This window comes from Corylus avellana, chromosome 9 (assembly GCF_965113065.1).
Source record: "Corylus avellana chromosome 9, dhCorAvel1.hap1.2, whole genome shotgun sequence".
NCBI lineage: Eukaryota > Viridiplantae > Streptophyta > Magnoliopsida > Fagales > Betulaceae > Corylus > Corylus avellana.
In genome coordinates, this window is record NC_142498.1 from 16,690,909 (window position 1) to 16,716,905 (window position 25,997).

Consider the following 25,997-nt stretch of genomic DNA (forward strand, 5'->3'; position numbering starts at 1 on the left):
AAATGTAAGCCATTTCAAAAAAATATTTTACACTGCAATAAACGAGGCCAAAAATGCTTTGGATACATGCATGAATTATTATCCAAATCTTCTGCCCAATCTTTCCAAATTAATAGACCGATCGAATTTTGTCTTCAACATAAATTGATATATAAGTTAAGATCCTGATAATCTTCCAGTTCAAAGTATAGGTGTGGGACAGATTGACTAGTGGTCTTAACATGATGTCAGTTTCCCCGTGTGACTAATTATCGTGATTGGAGGAGCTCCTTTAAAGGACAAGGATGGGGGCCTAACCCTTTTAATGTAGCCATACACGAAATCGGATTTTTCTTTTCAAATTCTAAAATTGCTAATTATATCACTCTAAGCAGTTAACAGTTTTTTTTGTCTTCAAAAGTGGTTAAGCAATTAGCGATTAGAGGGAAGTTAATTGTGGAAATGGCCGGTAGTCAATTTATAAGTATGAGTGAAAGTCTTGAGCTAACTTTTGGGTTAAGGGAAGTCTAAGACCACCAAATATCGGTATCAGAGCCTAGGTTCAACTAACATGTCTCGGCTCAATAGTCTACGAGAGAAATGAGTTGTCTCTGTTCCGACCTAAGACTCGATGTATGAGAGAGAGATTGTTGAAATTATTCCACATCGGTTGTAAAAGAAGCTGGTTCTCGGTTTATAAGTGTGAGAGAAGGCCTAATCATTTCTTGAGTTAACTTTTGAGGATGAGATAGACTCAAGACCACCCAACAGGTATTAGCCGCCTACTATTTTAACCCTGTCTTTTAAGGTTTCTCTTGTAAGGGTAATTTGCCTTGTAGTCTTAATTAGAAATCCCTAGGATCCTCTCCAATTATTCATGCATCATGTATGGTGGTGCATAGTAAGTGTAGTAGGGCCAATGGTGGCTTGCTTGACTTCCTCTTGCTCCTGAGCAGTGACAGTTTTCGTAAAATGCTGTGCATGTCTGTATATCGACACTTGAGGTCTTTTTCTAACGTGGGGTTGTATTTAAAAGAGGCCAAGAAAACCAGCCTAGCCCAGAGAAAGACTGAAGTGATATGTGAGAGAAAGAGAGAGAGAGAAAGAGAGAAAAGTCTTTTTCTTTTCTTGTAGAGGGGTCTAAATTGAATGCCACACACGTGCACGGCTTAATGGGATTCTTAGTACTACACTGACATCTTCATCTTCATGGGTATAGACTGTTGCATCATTGCATACCATTGGGGAGTTCAAAAGAGTTGTCTTTGATTGGAAATATGTGGTCGTGCTTTCTCCCTTTGGTCCCATCTGCTGCACACTTGCATTATTATACCACAAAAATTGGATGTCTTGGATTCTCTCTCCCTTCCTTTCCCGTAAATAAAGGGTTAGAGAGACTTTTTATTTAATTATTTCATGTCGGGGTCGGAGATCATGTTAAAAATTGCCGGAGAGCGTTCTAGTATACACCTATTACTAATTCAAACCATAGTTGGAAGATATATTTAAACAATTTTGATGTATACACAAATAGATGAGGACCATTAAAATTGATGGGAGACAAAGGAAAAGTTTGATATGTTATTCTCCTATGTATGTACTCATCAGTTTCTAAATAAGAAAATTAAGTTAACATGTCAAAACATGAAACATAGTTAAAATACAAATAACATGTGGTCCAAAATGACACTTTAAATCCAATTAAGTCAATCATGATCACTTTGGAGACATGGGTGCCCAACCGTGGAAAAGTTGAAAATGTTGTGAAATTCTTATTAGACGACTCAAACAAGTTACGAGGCGTTGAATTTTCTGTATATGCCAGTATATATCATCAGCACCACCACCGACCGACCGACACAGTGACCAGTCTTCAAACCAATTACTTATGAGTCAAGTGTGGTTGAAAATGAGCTTTCAAAGTTTGCTTCAACTCCCACTCACTTAATCTAATCTAATCAAATAATATCCCAATATAAAATTAATGGAAACTAATTAATTTCTTTAAAAAAAAAAAGAAAAGAGAAATTAATAACGGGAATGTTTTAGGGAGAAATTAGCCAATGAAGAGATGTTGTATAGGGTGTTTTAACCAAATTACACATTCAAATTGATACACATGTCCACATGTGATGAATCAAATATTTCTAAGTTTTCAGCCAAATTTGGGTACGAAATATATTATATGTGTAATTAAATCTGAATCATTGAAAAAAAATATAATAAATTTCACGTAAACTTTTTTTTTTTTTTTTTTAAAGCCAAATCCTACTTACATTAACCTCCCATGGTAATAGAATTTTTATGGGAGATGTCTCTTTACCATGAACAAATATAATTCTTAGAAGAGTTACACTTTTTGTGAAGAGACATCATTGCAAATTTTATAGATGCATTAATGGTGGTGAGTCTAAACACAGTTTTGTTTCGCTCAACAGGTTGTCCCTCGAGATTTGGAAAAAATGATCATCTCCATTTCATTTCCATTTAGTGCATTTAGGAAGATAATATTGTCCTTGTTTTTTTAGAGGCAAATTTTTTGGACAAATTTGTCCGAGGATCCATTTCCCCGGGAGATTTGCACCCTCATGGGAGATATATCACCATCTTCAAAATTCAAAAATGCTATCAAAGCTAGGGTTTGGTGTCTAAGGAAAGAGAAACAAGTGTGAAAAACATGTGTGCCGGCCAACTCCACGGGTTTGATGGTTTTTGAGGAGTTAGACCCTGGCTTGGGGCATCGATATCACATGTAGTTTGAGTTTGAGGGACATCGATCTTAATGAATTCATAGAGGTTTTGTTTTTAGTACACTATGTACATTTGTGTCGTACGGATGTATAAGATTGGTTATTTATAATAGGCCTGAATGAATCAGATGATTAGATTCTATTATGCTTTTGAGACAATTATTTTCCCTTACCAGTTATCCTAAAAGCTTAAGTTGGTAGGAAGAGATATATTTAATCACTTAATCATTAGTTTAACAGATACTTGAGTGTGCTACTTAGTTAATTAATTTCGATAGCTTTACAAAACTTATTTGTTAAGAGACTTTTTAGTGCCATTGCTAGTAGCGTTGATTGTTAAAACATTAATTTAAAAGATCTTCAACAACAACATTTTTTGTTGTTAAAACTCAAATATTTCTACTTTAGCGGCGGCTATGTTGGTCGTTAAAAAATTCACTTGTATGAACTTTCAACATCGCTATTGTGACAAATCTTATTATTATTACTCTTTCCGCTTCTTACATCCATGTGGCAGGAAATATTCTCACCAGTGTATGAGAGTTTTGGCGACGACATTTTTGTTTTCAGAAAAAAGAAATATAACTAACCTTTTTTTTTTTTTTTTTTTTTTTTGATAAAAAAGGAGGGAAGGGGTGACATAATTTCCCCTCTTAGGCGTGACCATCGGGGTTCTCACTGGCTGTGGAATGTTTGGTTTGAACCATAGCTACTGCCTGAGAATGCGAATTCATCACCACAGCCCCACCAAATTAAGTGCAAGTTAGTAAAACCCCTTCGCGATAACATGTTTTATCACGCTAACAATTCCATCATTGTTAGGAAATAAGTTTCGTTATTTCTCCTCCGGAAGGAGTCTTCGAGTCTCACGAGATGGAAAAGTAAAGAAACGGTTTAAGAGATTTTCTCTCAAGAATTTAGAGATTGGTTGATGAGTTTTAACTTTACTCGACTCATTTGCTTCTACATCTTCCCCAATGCATCAAAACCTCAAACATTGATTTTAATAATATGGCCCAAACCTTACACGCAACGTAAGAAATGTCAATTCTTGACATGACCCACAAAACAAAATTAGCTAGCGAAAAATATGACCTGTTTAATTACAGGTTACATTCTCGTGTCATTTCAACGTCTATTAATGGTGGAGTTCTGTATCAAAGCACTACACATGGTTCTGACAGACAAAGAAGGCAATCAGTACCCATTGATGACTCCCTTCAGTCGAGGCAAGGGCATAATCAGCCCCTAATCCACGTCACCCTGTCGTTCATTCTAATCATTATAGACATCATTTAAGCACAAAAAGAACATACATTCATTTTCTGTCTTAGGCTCCAATGCATGATCGATGTCTCGCCGCTAAGTTCAATCATTCAAAGAAACACACTTAAAATCTGTAGTTGCCAAAAAGTATGAACAATCCCTGAAATTTTTGTTTTTTTTTCCCTTCCCCTTTCACTTTCCTATTCACTGTTTCAGCATAGCTAATTCAATCATAAACTGCTATAATTGTGCCGCAACGTCCAATTTGGAAGTGATTTCAATAGCAAATTGACTCAACAGCAAGACCATGTTTCTAGAAGGCATTCAATAATGTTCCAATCTGAACACCCTCAATGGAGATGAATCTAAAATGGGGATGGATCTAGGACTCTGACGACTAACACCTACGATGCAATGAGTAATGTTATACATCACTTCCGTCCTCTCAAAGCTTATGTGGCATAATTTTCCCAAAAAAAAAAAAATTATATGCTAACTCATATAGGAGACCACGCTGCATAAGCTTTTGAGGAGATGGGAGTAATTATAGCATTTGCTGGTGCAACTCGTCTTCAAGTTGAAAGAGAGCAAACAATGACTAAAGCTTGCCAAGTTCAAATATAAAAAACATTATGCTTCAAAATTAAGAAACTATACAAACTCATGAACACCACATCAGCATATGTTTTAGCTACAGCTTTCATTATCCCACTTGCAACAGAATACAACTAATAACTATGATGTATATTTCTCATTGATGTACCAACTTTTCAGTCGACAACTTTCCTTAGCCGTGAGTTGAGCCTCTCCTTTCCTGCAACACAAAACAAAACCAGTTCCTCAATCAGAGCTCTTTGCAACATTAAAAGAAACAAAGCTGTACAAAAGGCCAAGTTCCTGTAAAATTTTAACGAACCCCATATCACAAAAAAAAAAAAAAAAATCATTTTAGCAACCAATTTGTTTCCAACAAAAGTAGAGACATATTAAACACCATGAACGCTAAGGTCAAATGAATTGCTTATAAGAAATCAATGCCGCATGCATTTTGTTGCAACACCACATATTTAATCAGCAATTTTGTGAATTACTACAAATGTTCCATAAATTTGGTGAAGTTATATTTAAGTAATTGAGAAGTCTGTCTTGACTGTCATCACGAGATGCACAAGCATCAAATTGACTGCTGTAGCCACAGTCTTCTTATGCTCTTTGCCAATAAGACTCGTCACAAATAAACAAATACAGCACTGACAGTTGAAAAAGCACCAAACGGCAGCTCCAAGTTACACATATTGCAGTACAAGGAATCAAATAATGAGCCAAAGGAAAGACAACAAAGCATGTCATGTGCTAAAGAATGTGACCTGATACAGATATAGAACGACAGTTTCGGAAAACCATGCGCTTCACAGTTTCTCTGTGAAAATTGTGTTCTTCAGAAATTCTTGTTTTGTGAAGAAAGCTCTTGGCCATTTGATCCTCTGCTACTTCATCAGTCGAATGATCCGTTGGTTCATTCTCTACCATAGTCACTCTCCTTTTGAAAACGGCCATTGTGACCCTATTCATGCACTGTGAAGGTCCTGGAATTGAATAGAACAAATACTTAAATAATGACATGTTTTTTAAAGAAAGTTAATGACGCGGAACAAGTTTCTATGGATTTTTTTAGAGCTGACAGATAGGCAAAAGGCCAAACGCTCCATCCAATAATAGGGTTTAGTTTTAGGGCAAAACTTCAAACAAGCATAACTCCTGATTGGCGAGGGTCTACAAGGCCTATGACCTGTCAAAATGACCATCTCAATGAGTACAACAACACGCTCCCTTTCAGACCTGATTTACATCTCCCCTATTTTCACTCTCTCTGGACTGTTCTTCAGCCCAATGTCATTTTTATGTCTTTTATTTCAGTTCCCTACTTTCAGCTGTCTATTAGACTTTTATTACGACAAGTGTCATATGCGATATTCCTTTATTTCTAATCTCTGAACTTTATTTTCTATTTAAGTTTCTAGACCCTATAAATATGTAACATGCAAACTCATTCAGCAGTGTATTATTAGTTATATGTAGTCTGTTCAATATATCTTATATCATATTCCTAATCCCTTGCTTGAGGTCAACATGTTGTGAAGGATAGTCATGAACTTCCCTTGCTTCCACTATCACACTACGTCAAGTAACTTCAAAGAATATGAAAATTTACAATCATAACTCCTCATAATTCGATTACGCTCCCAATACAATGAAGAATACCAGTGTTGGAAGAAGTAAGGAAGAGGAAAGTGAAGGAGAAAACAAAAGAAGGGATAAGAAAAGGATATGATATCTATTCAAATATGTAATGTTAAGCCACTATATGATTTTCGACTTTTGTAGTTGGAGGATCCTATGTGATTTTCCTCTATTTCTAGATCTCCAGAATTAAATTTTCTATCCCCTACAAATATGTAATGTTCAGACTGATTCAACAGTCAATTATCAATTGACATTTCATATCATCATTGTCTCTCATAGTGTGTCCCAATCCCAAACCTTGTTGTGGATTTAAAAGCGTAGTTAGCATCAGACGTGTACTTGCCCCGCGTCTGCTGTCATGGTACTGTCAAGTAACTTCAAAGAAATATAAAAATTCATCACCATCTTTTTCCCATGATTCAGATAAGCCATGTATCTGTTTAATTGGAATTGTAAATATCACCTCACTTCATGGAGACTTGGTCAACTATGCACATCAGCATGGACTACCTTTTTTCCCCTTCTGTTAATTATCAAAGATGAAAAAGCTCTCCGCATTTCTTAGTGGTATCAAGAAAGCCATATTCATAAATTTGTAGAAGATTAATTCTGGAATGGGACTTTATGCATTTTGTGAAACAGGAAAGTAATGTTTTCATCATCCATGGAACTATTTACATGTCAGCAAGTCTCAAAACTTACAGAATCTTTAACATTTACGACAAATGCAATGTAGAGTTTCTAGTTGCAGCCGCATCTAATCCATCTTAGCTGTTCTCTTAACATGCTTCTCCTTTTCAAATTGATACTCTACTCCCTTCCAATCGTGACATTGTTCTCATCCTTTTTGAAAAGTTAATAGGTTACTAAGAAGGGAAAAAAAACTGAACAAATATAATTTTCAATTTAGGCAAGTTTCAACCTCAGATAAAAAAAACATTTATTATCATCAATAGAATCTCATAGTGAGGTCACTTTCTACAAAGCAGTCTCATTAGGTGAAGTGCTAAAGTTAGGTTTCAAGATAGTATGAAATTCAATAACATGACAGAACAAGAACCATGCTCCATTACAAAACTAAGTAGACTTGCATGGCCAGAAGCTCTGGATAATTTGGCTGAATCCTAGGTGCCCTGTGGAATATATTTCCTACCGTTCATCAGATATGGGTGAGATTTTTTTTCAGATTTGGCTGAATCCTAGGTACCCCAGGTGCTGGGGTTACAGTTACTTTTCTTACATTATTTTCCTAAGATTGTATACCGACAAAGATATAGCACAAGCTAATGGCAGCACCCAAAATCCCACCAAATTTAGTATTCTGACAAATAATATCTTGTTTCCCTTTCACTCTCGACTGCCATGCTCACCCTCCCTCTCAAACCAAATATAGGTTCTCTTGTTGGTATAGCTGGGGTTACAATTGGTTTCTAACAGTATTTTCCTTCTTGCAGAAAGTGTCTTGTTCCCTTTTCATTCTTGACTGCCATTTAACAGAGATTTCCTGAGTTCCATTATTCTTCTTATTTTTCATTTGCTTGTTTGATATCATGCCTCAAATAACACAAATCCTACTATTTAAGAGTAGCACTTCCACTTATATCAGAGACCAAGTCTTTTTGCCTTGACAATCATAGGTTTTACTAACATATGTTAAGCTTAACATTCAATATTGCTTAATCCTTCTCAAGTTTAGCCATTAATTCAAAATAATCATCTGCAATCTCGTTTTCAGAAATCTGAAACTGGGTTCATTATTTCAAAATTAACACTGCATTGCCCTGTATATAGTTTTTAACATAACCCCAAAATTTTGGGCATCACTCTCTTCCTCTCTAAGCTTTAATGACTCATTTTGTTAAGCATTCTATCAGGTTCTTACAAAAAAAGGTGGGAAGCCAATAACTCTGAGTGCAAAGAAAAGAAATAAAAGAGTCATAAAGATGGTGAACATTTTTTTTTTTTTTTTTTTTATATAATGGAATTAAAACAAGAATAGAGCAAGTAACTTGGGATGATTTATTTATTTAATAAGTAATCAAGATATTATTAAGAAGCGTAAGGAGCACACAGAAAGTATTCAAAAGAAAAAACCTAACTAGAAGAAAAAAGAATAAAGAAATCATAATAACTAAGCACCAAATATTGAAGAAAAAAAGACAAGCTCCTCCAACATCCTCTCGCAAGTCGTGTCCTCAAACTTCTATCATTCATTTCCCTCCAACTTGGAATGATTTATTCATGAGTAAATCAGAAAGCAGAAGCTATATGGTTTAAATGGAAGTACAATAAGAACAGTGAGAATGCCAGAAAAATGGAACACAATTAAATAAATATAAAAAATTCTAATCATGGTTGTGACAAGAAAATTGGGGAAGAAAGAGTCAACTAAAGAGGTGGCACCATTTAGGCTAGAAAGAATCGTAACTTATTTAGCTGACCCAAATAGTTAAAAAGTGAGGGCTCTTTTGATAGAGAGTCGTTATGCAAAACCATTTTTTAGTATCATTAATGACATCTTCCACATTTCTTTTATCAATACAAAATGGCCATAATGTAAGCATTTTGTTTCCCAATGACTTCACCTAAAAAAACAAGAGGTTCCTCTTAACGTAACGAAATAGTATCATGACTAAAAGACAATCCACCCACAACCCCCTCCACAGCCCTAAGAGATACTTCTAAATAAGTCAATCACACTAGAAAATCCACAAATACAAGCATTTCAAGTTGTCCAAATCCAATTTCACTCCAAACTAAGATTCTTAGAATTCATAGAGAGTTGGAAAGTATGACACAGAAGAAAATGACAGAAATTTGTGCACTTGTAGCATAAGAATACCCAAAACAAAAGAATGTGATTCTTCACGAAACATTCGAAACTCATGAATAAATATTTGCAACTTACTCATAATTCAAACTAAAACCAAAAGAAACAATAAAAGGAATCGGAAGTAAAAGTACCTATAGGAGGACTAATTGATTGAGAAGAAGCAACCAAGGAAGCATACATGTAAGAATCAGACTTCAGATACTCCCCAATCTTCTTGAGCAACCTGTTGTTGTTGGGTTCCTTGATGGGTTCTTTTACTTCCACTCCTACGAGAACAAATTCCACTCCATTAAAGCAGATAAGGAAAAACCCACCAGCAAAAACATTAGAAAACAAAATTTTGATTAAAAAAAAAAAAACAATATTAATTACCTATAGCAGAAGAACGAAAAGTCTTAGATCGGGGAGAGACGAGAGGAGCAAACATGTAAGAATCCGATCTGAGATAGTCTACTACTCTCTTAAGCAACTTCTTCTTGCTACGCTTAATGGGCTTTCTCCTCTGTACCCCCAGAGACGCTCTCTTCTCCATTTTCCGCTTCGTCTTTGATTGCGTTTTGACAACACTGAGTGGGAAAATGGCCTTCGGAAACGCACGTCTTTGTGAGAAAGTTGTGGCGGTTGGAACGTTAGGAACAGGTGTCCGTTGCTAAGAGAATTTTGCGTCGTGCGTGTCGTTTTGGCTTTTAAGGTTTCAAAGACACTGCGACATGTGGCGAGAGGAAACCCAATGGCTAAATTGAAAATCTAATAACGGGGTGAACACTTGGGTCATGGCGGCCGGACCACCACCACCACCACCCCACTTGGGGCCTGTCGTTACAACGAACCTGCGACAGGGTCACAGGGGGGTGACCACTTGGACCATTGTAAACTTTTCTGCGCGCGATGTGGCGTGAAAGTGGCACACAAGTGTGACGCGACGTGGTATTGGTGGGGGTGTGATTGGTAACTTGTCCATGTAGCATCCGGACCGTTGATTACTTGGACAGCAAGTTGACAGAACCAATTTAAAAAACAAGGAAGACTTAAAGAACTTAGTTATTAAAATTGAAAATCTAATGGCTCAATTGAAATCTTAAGAAAACCAAAAGTTCTTTTAATAATTTTTTTTTATATTTGTCGGGAATAATCCGCCCACCAGAAGATTAAGAAGCTCCAATATCAACATTGGCCCACGAAGAACTACCTATCCAAGGCCCATAAAGGCAGAAACCAAGGCCCTGAGATTGGTATATGCCAGGAGGACTCGAAGAACGATCACTCTCAGGAATGGAATTATCTCGGGAGAACATGACAAGTAATGGATAGATTGGGTCTCGGGATTAGATATATTCCAGGACCAAAGTTCATCTGCCACGTACCAAGCTCGGGCTGGTATTGTAATAGCCAACAAAACATCCGTTTTAAAAGGTTATAGATTTGGTTAATGATTTTATTTTATTTTTTATTTTTATTTTTTACATGTTCACATAAGAGGAGAGGAAAATTCAAACTAGTGACCTCCGCTTCATTAGGCGTGGCCTTAGCCAATTGAGCTATCTCTTGTGAACGTTAATGATTTTATTAAACAAGGCTCCTTTAAACCAAAAGACCTAAACATTTTTCATATAACCCAACTCCTTGAAACTTTTGGAAGCAAAAACCCAAAATCACCCTCACTGGGTGAGTGCGTGCTAGGGACCACCGAGCGTATGCTCTTGGCCTAGGTGCAAGCACACGTTATGGGACCACACGAGCGCTCGCTAACCAGTCTTCAAACCATTGGGCAATACCGAAACATACATATGAACCTTTTTACCCATTGTGTAATAGTACCTGAACGCTCGCCCAACAGTACCTGAGCGCTTCCTAACATTTCTGAAAAACAATTTTAACCCATGCTCCACTTTTTCAGACCAAAGCACGCCCCATACTCTTATATAAGCCATGCCCTTCGACTTCAGCCTCTTCTTACACCAAGAAATCTTAACCTTAGAGTGAGGAGTGATTTTTGAGAGAGAAGGAGGAAGCCTTGGTGGAGTCTTGCCATCCTCAAGGTGATTTATAGTTTATTTCTTATTCTTCATGCTATTATTATTGCTTTCTTAGTGTGACACATTTTTAAGAATGTCTTGGCAAACTCTTGCGCACCCATTTTCTTACAAAACCAAGAATGATTTTGAAAAGTTTTCAACTCACCTTTGTTTTCTTTAAAGTTGCATGATAGTATGTTTTGTATCTAAATGTGTCTATTTAGAGCCTAGGGAGAGATGTACCAACCCATAGTTCTAGATAGAAGCCTAAAACACAGTTCGGAGTTTTTGGCCGAGAGCCTTCACTCGCCCTCAAGAGCGTGAGCTCGCCCAGAGAGCAAGGCAAACGCCCCTTAGCCCAAATATGTGACACTGGGGTTTCTAGTAGCTCTTTTCGTTAAATGAAACCTCGTAGAGTTCTCTAGTATTGCTTACAACGATGGGTCATATTTCATTATAGTAGGGATTCATGATATCGGAGGACTCAAGCAAGCACACAAGGTAAGTAGACACTTACGTACACTTTCCTTAAAACGTGTGATATGTCAACTAACTGAGCAAGCGTATGATATGAGCATGCCTATATTTTGTACAACTTGGTAACTGCTTTAATAACTAGTTGATAAGATGCATTGTATGATATAGTACACCGGTATGTGTGGTATAATGGTCATGGGTTTACTATATAGACTTGAATCAGTTGAATGTATGGTCAAACTGTGTGTGGATGTGTTATGAGGGTCTTGGATCCAATGGTTATTTTGTGACTAGCGCAGCCTTAACGAGCAGGTCACTATAAGACGTACATCATTAGTAACGTAGGCCACCCGAGGTCGGATTTAGTCGGGCTACTAGTATTATGGGCATTAGCGTACAATGGTCGGAGCACCGACATTGTATTACAGGTCCATCGGGACAACGTCAACCTTGCTGAAAATGGGTAATATTTCAGGTAGACCATATATGATAGCTATAACCTATAAAACATTAGTTTTCTGCATTAAAACACCTAGGCTATTGCCGCCGGAAGTACACCACATTTTATTAACTAAACAATACTTTTACGGTGTATTAACAGAGACAACACATCTTCAAACGTTTACAAAAAATTGCACGTTTATTCCTGCTTAATGATAACTAGCTCATGTCATACTCCATTATGAGGTGTACTTACTAAATTGTTAGACTTACGCGGTTATTACTCTGTAGGGAACCAGTTCTTAGAACCAAAGAGTGGCATGGCAGCCACCACAGACCTTGCCTAAGAAAGCTCTTCACATTGTTATCAGGTCTGCTTAAGTTATTATTAGTTGCTTTGTGTCTATGTATTGAGGTTTATACTTGTTCCATTGATGATGAATATACTTCTCAGACTTATTTCATATTCCTATGCATTAACTCTGGTGATGCTTTGAGGGACGATTTCTCATTTAGTTACCAGTTAGCTAAACTTGCCAGTAACCCTACCCGACTGGTCAATGCCAATTTTGAGAGCGTTACAGGTATCTCTCTGGGAGTTAGACAACCACTCTGTCACGGAAGGAATAAAGGATTGTGCAGTTGGGTCTCATCCCCTAAATATTGGGGACCAATCTTATTCCATAAAATCCGAATTAGATATCAATTCCAAGCTGAATTGGAATAGGAGTCTCAATCGGGGTCCAATTAGGTCTCATTGAAGAATCCGGCCAATGGTCTAACTCTTCACTGAATTAGAGGTAGACCTCGGGTCCAAATCAAACTCTCAACAGTCTCATCCTATTCGAAGTAGACGACCTAGTCCAGGTCTAATTACGCCTCATAGGCCTATAAATAGGCATGGACCTCAGGTATAACTTTAGACTGAATTGTTGTGTATTCAACATATATTACTCAGAGATATTGATTTAGGCATCGAAGGAAGACCCCGCCTGCACCCGCTTTAATTGTTGTTGTTTTGCAGGAATTAGAATCAAGGGAACGTAAGAACGCATCAGAGAACGTGATTAAAGATTTACTTTGCCTTGGAGAACGTGTTGATCATACCAGTCGAAAATTGTTCTAACAACATTAAATATGAAGTATGGATAAAAAAAATAATAAATCATTTGTTTTAATATTTCTTGTGATATATTAGATTGAAAATAGGATTGAATCAATTTCAATTTTAAAACTTCTTTCTAGAGAAGTCATTGTTGTGAGTATTGTCAATGATATTCTGATACTTGATGATAAATTATTAACACTATCTCAAAGAATATATATATATATAAACATTGCAGAAAAATAAATTAGGGAATAAGTAAGTAAAATAGGAGAATTAGAGTTGTAAAATTAAGAAGACAAAACTTTTTTCAAAATAGAGTTATAAATAACCTAGAATGTTGGAGATAAAAATCCAATCTTTATGAGCCATTAGATGTATTACTGAATACGTCGTGAACTCCAACCAAGTTTGTTGGAAGAGCAACCTTTTCTACCATGTCAAATGGTTTGACAAACTGAGAATATCACTTTCTTTTCTTGCCAAATTGGACAACGCCCTTTATGGACGAGACCTTCAAGAGCACTTTATTGCTCGCTTCGAATTCAAACTCCCAATGGCGTTCGTCCACATAGCTATTCTGTCTACTCTCAACTACCAACATCATCTATCGAATAAGGGCTACCTTCTCCCATGTTTCTTGTACCAAATTTGGTCTCACTTGTTGCTGCTCACCAATCTCATCCTAGTATAAGGGTGGTGAGTGACACTTGCCTACATACAAGGTGGAATATTATGGAACCTTAAGTTTGAAATCTGAAATGAAGACGGCGGTGGCAGAGGCCTGGAATGAGCCGTAGATGGTGATGACTACCAAAGGAGATAGAGGCTGCGGGGCGGCAAATGATGGCAACAAGTGGCTGGTGAATGCAGATTCAAAAAAGGGCCGACAACTGGCCAGGCCGACAACGAGCTAAACTTCAAAATGGGCCGACAGCGAGCCAGGACTGACAATGAGTCAAACTTCAAAATGGGCCGACGATGGGCCAAAATCCAAAAGGGGCCGACAATGGGCCAAGGCTGACAATGAGCCAAAAATAAAAGGGGGCTGACAATGAGTCAAACTTCAAAAGAGGCCAATGACAGGCCAAAATCCAAAAGGGGGCAATAATGGGCTAGGGTTGACAATGAGCCAAAAATAAAATGGGCCGACTTTAGCCAAATATAAAAGGATATTGAGCCCATTTGGGCGATTATCATATCGGCGCACCAAACCTAACCGGCGCATGGCGCGCGTGATGTGGTCCACTTGGACCGATTCTTCTTCTTCTTTTTTTTTGTTTTTTTTTTTTTTCTTCTTCTTCTTCTCCCTTCTTTTTTTTTTTTTCAACAAATATCTCGTTCCCAGATTACATAAACTGGGATAAGAAATACCTTAATCCCGTTACCAAACACATCTAAACCAGGATAACATATTCCTAAAACTAGAATAGGAATAGCTACACAATCGAATAAGGGTAAAGAAATCTCATAACCAAACACACATCTTCTTCTCCACAAAACAAATCGTGGAAATCTGGCGTGAGATGAAAATCTGGCAACATCTGTATCGGGGTTGTGGTGGTGGATTGGTGGTTGACGGTGTGATGGGCTAGACTTAGTGAGTCAGTGAAGACCGGATGGAGGTGGGTCTGCTGTAGATCGATAGTGACGAAGCAAGATCTGAGCGGTGGACGGCCAGTGATGGCTTGGAGCCGTTGTATTGTGGACAGACAAGCCCGCTGAGAACAACGGAGCTTGGGAGGCTGGAAGCCAATGGACGGAGGACGGAGGAGGTTTGGTGTTAGACACCTACGTCCACCACTCGGAATACCTCTAAGGATTACATTGTGCTCATTAACTTCTTTTTTTTTTTGTCCACAATACAAAGGTCCATATTTATACGGTAGTGTCTACATACAAGTTTAGTAATCAAATCTCCTTGATTTGATTACAATCAACCCATAAATAGGTAATATTTCAATATCAACTTAATTATGGAATATACGAAAAATATTATATTTTCTGTATATTTAACAGCCTACATACAATGCTTTTGTACAGTGCTATCCCACTAGTTTCTTGAAAACTATTGTTATAAGCGAACTTGATCAAGGACAAGAATTGAATTTAGCTTCCCTTGAATCAAGTACGTACACACATCCTCCGCATGTTTTCCAATATTTTGATGGAACTCCTCGGCTGACCATCAGTTTGTGAGCAGTAGGCCGTACTAAAATTCAACTTTGTCTCCATTGATTTCTACAAGCTCATCCAAAACGACAAGCTGAAGGGAGGGTCTCCATCGGAGACTATGGCAGCAGGTATCGCATGTAGTTTAACAACCTCTTTGATGTACAAGTCCGCTAGATTTTGCATCGAATTCATGATCTTGATAAGAATAAAGTGGCCACTCTTTGCTAGCCTATCAATTACTACCCATATGGAGTCTTGTTTGGTCGGCACCTTTGGCAGACCTACCATGAAATGGCTAAAGAGGCCCCTGCTAACTGTTGATGTTTAGCCATCACTTGCTAACAAATAGAGCATCGTTCCGCTTACTTCGGAATCTCCCTCTTCTTCATGTTATTCCACCAATAGCGCTCCTTCATGTCCTAGTACATTTTAGTACTTTATGTGTTGTTGATGAAAGATGGGCGACAAGGAAAGCTAATCCAACTTCAACTCAGAAAGGAAAAATAAAACTACTTAGACTTGGAAAAGAAAATTAAGCATACTAAAGTGTAAACTGGAATGTAGACATCACATATACTCTACTACGTCAGAATCCTCTCGACAAGATCTTTGGTTGCCTTATTGAAGGAGTCCTCCTGACAAGGTCTTTGGTTGCCTTGCCAAAGGATTATCACATATGTCACCAAACTGTTAGAATAATTAACCGCGTGCCAGGATATCGATCAAAAATGCTTGCAAAGAGAGAAGAAATTAGCAAAAGGGCATTCCGAAGTAAAGGATATATCCGATGCTTAAGTTAGTATGAATCAAAGGGAATATATAATAGTAGGAAAAGGAAAATAGGGTCTAAAGGAAGGAGATGAAAGTCCCTCTCTACATAATGTTTGCGGCCTCTCTTCCTAACAGATTTTTCTGCCCACATGTTACACCTTCATTGGAGATTTTCCTAGCTATTGTAAATATTCCCTACACCCAACAACACCATCATGCATATTGCCTCATGCCGATCGAGAATCATGGGAACAGTCACTGATGTGGCTGAGGAAGAGATTTAAAGTAGAGCTGTTTAAAGGTTCTCGGGTTGATTGGTTAATTGACAAACCGGACATCGACTCCACAAGTCCAACAACAATAACAACAAATACATTAAGTACCATATGCATCGAGAAAAAGTAATCAATCAGATCACCATCATGTTCAAATAACTTGATCGCTTTTGGACTATCACTTAGTGATGATATTATCACAAATATACATAGAGTGGCAACAATATAATTGGACAATTGGACGCGAATATGATTGTGCTATATATATATATTAAGTTATTATTCTTCCACAAAGGAAAGAAACAATTCGCTCGATCTACTCTTTTATGTATGAACTAGTGAAAGAGAAAAATAACGACAACCACATTTTGTTGATCCTTCTTTCCCGGCCGGCAACCTCAAACTTTGTTTGGTGATGTCACTGGCTTAAGACCATGTCTTAATGCTGCTTCCCAAACAAGGTCGATCCTGTCAACGTCAATCGCTCCGACCTCGTGGTGGCTCCAACCTTCTAGGAGATGAACCACGCCCCCGGCATGGCATGCATGAACAACTCCTCTATCCATCGTATACTGTTTCATTAATAATTAACCCATAATTAATATCTAATTAAATAATTACTCCTGCATGTGTGGTTGAAGAGCAGGAAGAAGATCTAATGGTCTCACCTCACAGCATCCAAGCCCTTCGACGTCATCTGGTAATCTCATGGCTGCAAGATCACCATATGTGCAGTCTCTTCTGAAGGACAAGATTGAGGGTACCACGAATTGATGGAAATGTGTTCCTGATGGAGCCCAACTTTGTTCTCTTGGTGTGATCCATTTCCCAACAATCCATGTCTACACATTCACCATTAAGCATATAACTTAATTCTTGTATTACCACTATAGATGGCATCACAATAATAATAATAATAGTAATCATTTTCGCGCCTATTTCATATTGGTCGACCTTAGTTTCTCTTTCGTTTCTTTTTTTAAGGGGTTGACATAAAAACAACTTAAAAACACGTCACCCAATGAGAGGTGAAAACATGATGATACCTTACAGTTGCGTGCTGCTTGGTATTTTGTCACCTGGACTAGATAGCTCTGACAATCCACCGGTGCCTCCTTCTGAATCTTTTGAAATCTTTCTGCTGATAGAGTTAGCATCTGCAATTTTTCCCATCCAATATTCAACACAATGTTTTCGAATTTTCGGTGTCAACCATTTAGAATTTAGTGAAAACAAGAAAAAGGACAAGAGAAAGAACACATACCAGGACTCTTACTCTCTTCCGGCAAAGGTAGAGTGCTATGGCTCGGCCCAGCTTGGAAGTAGCCCCAGACAGAAAAACCTCGTCAACATCCTTTGGCAGGTCGTTCAGAATAACTGCGGTGGTTAAAGTGTTCCCATGGACAACTCGAACTTTAAGGTTGGGGAGTTTGTTAACAAACAGTGTTCCACCCCCATTCAAAGCTTCATTCTGCACACAATAATTTTGTATTTTTTAGAGAGAATATTTAAGGTCTTTTCCAAGTTAAAATAATGAAAAATATATATATATATATATATACTAAAACTTTTAACCTTTCAATATATAGTGACTTGTTTGTTTGCCATTTCACTGATGAATCAAATCCAATATTATTGATGGTATTGTGATATAGACAATGAGACTGATTTTGCCACACGAGCCCAGAAGAGATGTATAATGTTCGTTTTATAAGAGAAGCAATTAATGGGACCTTTTTGAGTTTTTTCAGCTGCATACTCCCTTGATGAATTGCTGATTATTTCTTCTTTACGTTCACGACACGTTTTCAAACCTGGCAGTTTCGTCTATGCCTTTACCTTTTGTTAGCCATTAATGATTATTATTATTATTATTATTTTTCCTCGTAGCAAATAACTCGGCAGTCGGCAGCATATTCACCACGTGCCATGTGCCGTTAAATACAGCAAAATAAAATCGTTTTCCCGTGTGGAAATGGCCTGCGGCAAAGGGCCGTTTGGCAAACTGGGTAAGAGTGCAATAATTTTTTTTTAATTGTGTTAACTTGCTTTCCATGGACCTTTTTTTTTTTTTTTTTTTTTTGAATCATTCATGGACTTTAAATGTACATTAATTCAAGGAAAAGGAAATTCGTTTCTAGCCATACTGTGCAATTGCAAACATCTCCTTTAGACACTTAAATATTGATCCTATATAGAGGCATGATAAAGGCATAATTTTTTGGCCCAACTTTTCTTTTTTTTGAAAAAATAAATAAAAAAATTCCTGAAGCAATAACATCCTATGTGGTTTTTTTTTTTTTTTTTTTTTTTGGTAATTTAAAAAAATGGTCATTATTATGAAGAAAAATACCATTTTTTAATAAAAAATACCAAATAAAAAAATTACCACATAGGATGTTATTGCTTAAGAATTTTTTTTTTTATTATTTTGTTTAAAAAAAAAAACTACATAAAGAAAAAGTTGGACCAAAGTTGTGCTTTTATGATTTCTCTTACAGAAATGAGACTTTTTTATATTTAACCATTTATTTTAAGTTTATTTGTTTAAATTTTACTATAAATTGTTGCACATCTTTCTTTATTTGTATGTCATGAAATGCATACTACCAAAATTTATTTTGCTGCCTGGCCTTTAAGCCAGCCCTGAAGTACTATACCTTTCAACCATTAATTCCTCTACCTACCATGATCAGAAATGACCAGAGCTCAATTAAAGCTCTGATTTTAGCAAGAAAGAAAAAGAAAAATCCAAGTTTTTATTATTTAAAATAGTAAAATAATAAACATAGGTACCCACCTTATTTAGTGCAGCAAGGCTAATGACTTTAACCCCAAGTTTATCAGCCCTGAGAATGGCCTCTTCAATGTGCTTGTTGATGCCCTCTGCAGCAAATGGTAAGAAATACTGCAAAACATTTAAAAAAACAACAAAGGCAATGGATAAATGAGATTAATTTGAATTTTGAACACAAATCTTACACAAATTATAAAGTGTTTGATTAATGTAAGCAGACCTGAAAGCCACATCGAGGCACAGCCCATGTTTGATGCAGCCGGCCCCTGAGCTTGTAGAAAGTGTAAAGAAAGGTTTTGGACGATGCCCACATCACAATCAACACCAAAAAGGTGAAGGGCCATAGCGGCAGCAAGAAGAGCCTCGTCGAAAATGGCAGCGACGAAAACGACCGAAAAACGAACGGTGCGTGCATAGCAGCGGAGACATCCACTACATGGGCTAGGAAAACAAAATCCGGCACCCTTCCATGTTTTTCTGCATATATATTTGCAAGTATAAAGTCAAAGCTTATCTTTCACCTAAAAAAACAAGTTAATTTAGAGTTTTTTTAGAATCACTTATAACGTGGGACATTGTAGTCAGCTTTTATATAAAGTGGTATAGGTTGGGGAGAAAATATCTTCCCATAGGGCCCCACCTACTTATATTTATTTACCATATGTTATCACCCGCTCACAAGTTGACACATTTCACCTTTGTTGCACCAAGGAATAAAAGGAGAAAGGAAAGCCTTTCTCGAGGATTTTTTTCCCTCCCGAGAGAGAGAGAGAGAGAGAGAACCTTTCTAAGAGGATTTCTCTTCTTCCTCCCTCTCACAGGAATTCACATCTCTCACATTCACATACATCCGTTCATTAGAACTTATTTTTCCATTGCTTTTCTTATTTTATAAGTAAAGATGCTAACTTAAATATCGGACAGTTTTTTGCCCCTGCCTTTGTTTTGAAGGACAATCAATGGCGTACAAAAATTCTCACATGGTGCAACCATGAAGAAAAATAGCCGAGAGAGCGGATCCTTGGACAAAAAAAGCACCAACAGTATACAAGTGTGACAATCTTTTATCAATGAAGCATTTACTTTGAGACTAGCTTTTATGATTTCAACCATCCAAGAATTCTTGATCATAAAATTAGATCTCAACCAACACATGAATGATAATTGCTTAAATTTGATGGCATTAATTGAGCTGGACCCACCTAGACTTGAACTTATTTGCTTCTGCAATTCCCATGAGTTGCCATTGAGTGTTTTCCCTAATGCATCAAAGAGAGGCATAAAGAGGCAGAAATTGGTCCCCATCTCTGTGTGATGTAAGCTATGATATCTGCACATCATGAAGAAGAAGTAAATTGTTGGTAAAACTCAGCACATGAAAAAAGGTTGTCTAAATTAGATGGTAACTGCCTTCAACATGAAGAAATCATTTTGTTAGATTTAGGGAGATTTTGAGTTGCTTACGTTGGTGTATAGAGAAGATATCTAGCAAAGGGAATGGCCTCGAAGATTTGATACGGAACAACTTCCACATTGCAGTGCCCCAAGCATCTCAGAAAATCAAAGATTAAAACATAGGCATAGATCATGCTTATTGACCCATATCCCATTACAGAAGCCCCCAGCATAGGAATTCCAATCACAACAGACAACATAAGATGCTCCAAAAACGTTGCATATCCAGCTGCAGTGAAATAATGAATCATATTAAGATTAAAAAATAAAAATAAAATATTAGAGATGGGTTTTTTTAATTAATGAAACCTGTGAAGGGATGGGGTACTGGAGATGAATGGTGAAGTGAATGGTAATGAGTAAAAAGTGGGCTCCCATGGACAAATCTATGCACCCAATAATACAGAGGCTCTGAAACAGCCATATGGAGTGTCAGAACAGCAATAAATCCTTTTGCGTTCCAGAGGGGAAGATTTTCAAGGAAAGGAAACATATAAGACGCCATGGAGGCAATCAATGCTTGAAGAATTATGAAATTGTCCCTGTAAATTAACACGACATTAATTTAATTTAAAGCAAACTCATTTTATAAACCACAAGATCAAATCATTTCGATGCTTCAAAACAGGAAAGCATATATACCAATCCCACTCGCTGTCAATCTGCTTGAAACCAACAGCTTGCTGGAGAATCCTTCGATTTCGCGTCAGGAAAAGCATGTTATTGTAGGAGCTCCATAGCTGATGAATCAAACCTCGAAGTGCACATACTATCAGAAGATGCAGGCACCAGCTGCTATCCTCATGGGATTGATCTTCCTGATCATGAAATCTTGAATACAAAACTTTCGCAACAAAAGGTCCGTACAGCAGATACTTCCCACATATAAAGATAGCATTTTTAAACCCATATCAGTACATAAAAACCAATCAAAAAACGAAAAACATGAAATTGTTAGCAGTTAATTCATACCTTAAAGACGCCCAAGTTCTCCCAAGGCCAAGCTGACAAAGGAGCAACCATTTTACCGACAAGACAGGAAAAATCTTGCCCTTTTTTAAATATTATAACAATATTTATTTATATCCCCTGTTCCTGAATGCTTCCTCTTGTATAATCTAATAATAAAAAGTAGCCCAAAAGAGCAAGTGGGAAGAACCTATATAATTGAAAAGAGTGAACAAGAGATCCCAGATGTAAGGAATCTGCAACTCTGGTAAGAGAGAGAGAGAGAGAGAGAGAGAGAGAGAGAGAGTTGCGTTTTGTAATTTGCTTTGTATATATGTCGTGTTACTCTGCAACTCCGGGAGGCCTCAACTTATAAGAGAAGATTACAAGTACAGTGGTTAGCTCTTGCTGTGGACATGGGCGGTCGCCAATCATGAAAGCTGTATTTATGCGTGAATTTTCAACGCGTTCTAAGCTTTCAGGCTCTCTCTCTCTCTCTCTCTCTCTCTCTTTCTCTTCAAAAATGAACAGCTGTACGGATGGCCTAAATTTATGTGAAGCATTTCCTTCCCATCCCCCGCAAAGAAATTTATAATTAATGCCTCGTATGGTTGGGGGTGGGGTGTTTGGCAGTTGGGGTGGAATAGCATAAATAGTTTCTTAATTCTACAGGAGTTTACGGGGTTGGTTGCCTCTCATTAAGATGGCGGCTTCTTCTTCGAGTCATCCCTGAAGCATTCCTACAAAGGCTCAGCAACAGATTGGTTTGGTTATTCATTGTACATAAACACTTGTAAATAAGCACCTAGGTGGCCGGGTTGGGCAACTATGTTCATTGATGACACTTTTCCCTAAGCTAGTTTCCTTTTTAAGAGGTAGACTTCAAAAATTAATTTCCTCGATCTCCAATAGAGTTTTTCTTTTAACTAGGTTTGAGGAATTTTTTTTTGATCTAATTTTTTAAAATGACATATGTCTCTTAAACATGTAAAAAATAAATGTTTTTTTCATTGACTTATGTGGGGTCAACATAAATTCACAAATCTAATAATTGATTTGTAAGAGGAGATATGTCAAATATAGAGAAAATATTGACTTCTAGCATTTTTTTTTTTTAATAGCAGGGACAATATTGTAATAAATCGTATTAAGAACTCATGTACATCTCGCATGCTATTAAAAAATAGACGCGTAATTTTTCTAAATTAAGTTTGAAGAATAGCCTTCAACCAAGTTTAGAGGAAAACTCTAACCTTTTCTTTTATCCTCTTTTTTTTCAGGATTTTTTTTTTTTTTTTTTAATTCCCTTGAACTTTCATCACTTTTGTAATTACTCTTCAAAGTTCAAAAACTCTCAATTTAGTGTATCGAACTTCTCATTTTTTGCAACATCACAATTCCTTTAGGTTTTTCCGTTAAATCCTAACGTATGTGTGTCAAAATTACCAAAATATTTCATTTAAAAAAACAATTTGTAGAGATTTAAGCATTGGTTAGGATCTTACGAAATTTGCAAAAAATTCACGCTTGAATCTTTGCAATCTTGATTTAATTCATTTTATTATATATATATATATATATATTGAGAATTTTGACCCGATTTAAATGAAAAATTTAACGAATGGATGACATTGCAAAAAATTAAAAATTTGGTACACTAAATTAGGAGTTTTTGAATTTTGAAGGGTTATTACAAAAATAATTGAAGTTAAGTTGAGGGTTTTTTTTTTTTTTTTTAAGTTTTATAATTTACTCTCCTGGCAACTAAAATTCCCTAGGTAGAGATTCCCTTCTTCGAGTTTATGGCTGTGTTTGGCAATGGAGTGGGCCGGACCAAACCGGACCCAAAATTTAAAAAAATTCTTCTAAAAATCAACCTCAACATTATTACTTTTTACATCACATCAATCACTTTTTATTATTATTCAAATAAAAAAATTACTACAAAACGAAAATTTTCACTTTCTTATACAAAATATTCTTCTTTCTTTTTTTTTCTCTCATATTAATCAAATCTGTTATAATTTCGGCTCACTTCTTAAATTCACTCATTTGCCAAACATAGCCAATGTTAAAAGGAGTAGACTACCTCAAGTCAAATCCAAATTTCAAAGTACATTAATCTAAAAGGACGAGATGTAGTTGATGGCTACACCTTCCTCTAACAGTAGTAGTATTAGCAATTTTTTTTTTTTTTTAATAAAAAGAAATCTAAAAAGTGCTAATATATTCAAATAAATTGTACAATAGCTTCCATTATTCTTTTCCTATACCATTTAAATAGTTTTTCAAATAAATAATAGAATTTCTTTCAATTACCACCTTATGTTAATATTTTTCATTCATTTTTGTCAAAATGCCCAAAATACAGATTTTTAAAAAAAAAATTAGAAAAAAATAATTGTAAGGATGTTGCAAAAATATTGTAAAGATGTTTTTTTTAAAAAAAAAAAATTTAAATTAAATTAAATGCCTAAATCTTTAAAAACTTATTTATTTTTTATAATTAAAAACATAGGTATTTTGAAAATTTTGACAAGATTTAATAGAAAATTCTAACGAAAGACAGTAATTGAAAGAAATTGAAAGTTCGATACCCTTATTACAAATCCTTGTTTAGAACGCTTTATTACAAATCTTCTATTCAGCCTCCTCTGCAACCTATAACTTTTGTAGCTTGAAGGTTTAAGAACTTGTGTGGTTTAATCAAACTCTAAAAGCACACAATGGCTTAACCATTTCTTATTTTCATCTAAAATATATAAGCAAAATACTAAAAAACCATCTACATCGGATTATGCATCTCAAATGCAAAATACATTTTTAGAGGTGCACTGTTCACATATCATTCTTACTAATATACTATTTCTCTCTCCACATCTCTCTTTTACCAAAATTTTCTCCTACAATTTCTCTTTGACATTTCTCTTTTTCCAAAATTTTCTTATACTATTTTTCTCTCCACATCTCTTTTTTTTCCAAAAGTTGAAAAATAAGTTCTTTAAGAAAAATACAATTCTTAAAAAAAATAAAAAAATTAAAAAAATTAAATGATATAGATAAAAAAAAATATATAAAAATATAAAAAAAGAAAAGAAAAAAAGATAAATTGTGTTTAAAACTCATTAACTAAACTAGATAAAGTAGGTTTTAATTAACCATTTTATATAAAAATATACATAAACCAATATTAATGCTATAAAGAAAAGTTGCATATGTATTGAAGGATAAGGGTGCAATAAGGCCTTGTTTGTTAAGTGAAAGCATGTTCCCCCACATCCACGGCACTGTTTCTCGATTGAAAAAGTCTGACCATGTTGCAGTTACACACCTGCAAATCGTGTGTATTGGAGAAGCCAATTTCGTTTGAAGGACAAATATGCCCTTATGAAAAATAAAAAACCAATGTTCATCATTGGTTTGAAGGGGCAAACTAGGAATTATCTACAATGTTAATTTTCAAATCGAGCCTGTTAGCCATCATCCGTCTATTTATTTTTCAAATTGTACTTGATCTTTTGGCACCCTACCAAAGGTCTACAGTGCCGTGGGGTTTGTCTACAATGAAACACCCTCTTAAATTCTAGCTTACAAAATAATGGGCCCAGGATCTTTTGAAAATCGTGTACTAAAGGACTTACACAATACCGAAAAAAAAAGACATTTTAATGCAAGTCAATCTTCCTAAAAAAACAGCTTTTTGGTTGTGTCTCGATGAGTAATTGACGAATAATTTTAAATGGCATATTTGTGTTTTATTTGTGTCTTATTAAGAATGATATGACTATTAAAATTATTTTTGGATCAAAACTTAATAATGATCAATCACAAGCTATTTGTGATTTTAATAGTCACATCATTCTTAATAGAATACAAATAAAATAGAAATAGACCTCCTAAAATTACTTAGTAAATGACTCGTTCAAATATGGCTCAAGTTTCGAGAATTTTCTTCTGATGATGTTCAAAAAACTTTTTGACTAAAGCTTGCAAATGAGCCTTTGCCAAGTTGCGGTTGTTAGCTCGTCGTAACTAGCTAACATTAATTTACTTTGCTTGGGTGAGTCCAAGGCATTTTTAATTTTTAATTTATTATTTGAATCTTCACCTTGTTTTATTGCTCTTACCTCATATGATATTAATTGTTCAATTTTGCTTCACTTGAAAACCAACGTCACGAAACCACCTATTCTTTATTAATGTAAACGTTGCAAGATGAGCTCACAACTATTTTTTATCGCCTTTCCAACTTACATGAACATTTTTAAACTTGTATGGGTTGATGTTAATGGAATTCGTACAATTTTCAGTGATTAGTTGGACGTTGGGAGATGGGGATCATGTCATGTCATGTCATGGGCGGCTCAAATGCTTCCTTCAAAAATAAAATATCTTAATAAATAGTATTAAAAAGGCCCCTTCAAATTTTTTTTTTATTTTTTATTTTTTATTTTTTATTGGTTTAC

At 36.0% G+C, this 25,997-nt stretch overlaps 2 protein-coding genes across 2 annotated transcripts; both read right to left on the reverse strand.

The window, feature by feature from the left end:
* Nucleotides 1-4,592: 4,592 nt before the first annotated feature.
* LOC132188996 (uncharacterized) lies at nucleotides 4,593-9,937 on the reverse strand. The gene is made up of 4 exons (XM_059603461.2): nucleotides 9,445-9,937; nucleotides 9,204-9,338; nucleotides 5,363-5,581; nucleotides 4,593-4,809 (listed from the first exon to the last, which is right to left on the reverse strand). The coding sequence occupies exons 1-4, from the start codon at nucleotides 9,602-9,604 to the stop codon at nucleotides 4,766-4,768; spliced, it is 558 nt and encodes a 185-aa protein (XP_059459444.1). The 5' UTR covers nucleotides 9,605-9,937; the 3' UTR covers nucleotides 4,593-4,765.
* A 6,510-nt stretch (nucleotides 9,938-16,447) lies between these two features.
* Nucleotides 16,448-22,097, reverse strand: CER3 (Fatty acid hydroxylase superfamily). Its single transcript, XM_059604534.2, has 11 exons — nucleotides 21,556-22,097; nucleotides 21,226-21,458; nucleotides 20,893-21,125; nucleotides 20,593-20,812; nucleotides 20,331-20,458; nucleotides 19,349-19,605; nucleotides 19,132-19,239; nucleotides 17,596-17,802; nucleotides 17,378-17,488; nucleotides 17,000-17,173; nucleotides 16,448-16,903 (listed from the first exon to the last, which is right to left on the reverse strand). The coding sequence occupies exons 1-11, from the start codon at nucleotides 21,604-21,606 to the stop codon at nucleotides 16,730-16,732; spliced, it is 1,896 nt and encodes a 631-aa protein (XP_059460517.1). The 5' UTR covers nucleotides 21,607-22,097; the 3' UTR covers nucleotides 16,448-16,729.
* Between the last annotated feature and the right edge of the window lie 3,900 nt (nucleotides 22,098-25,997).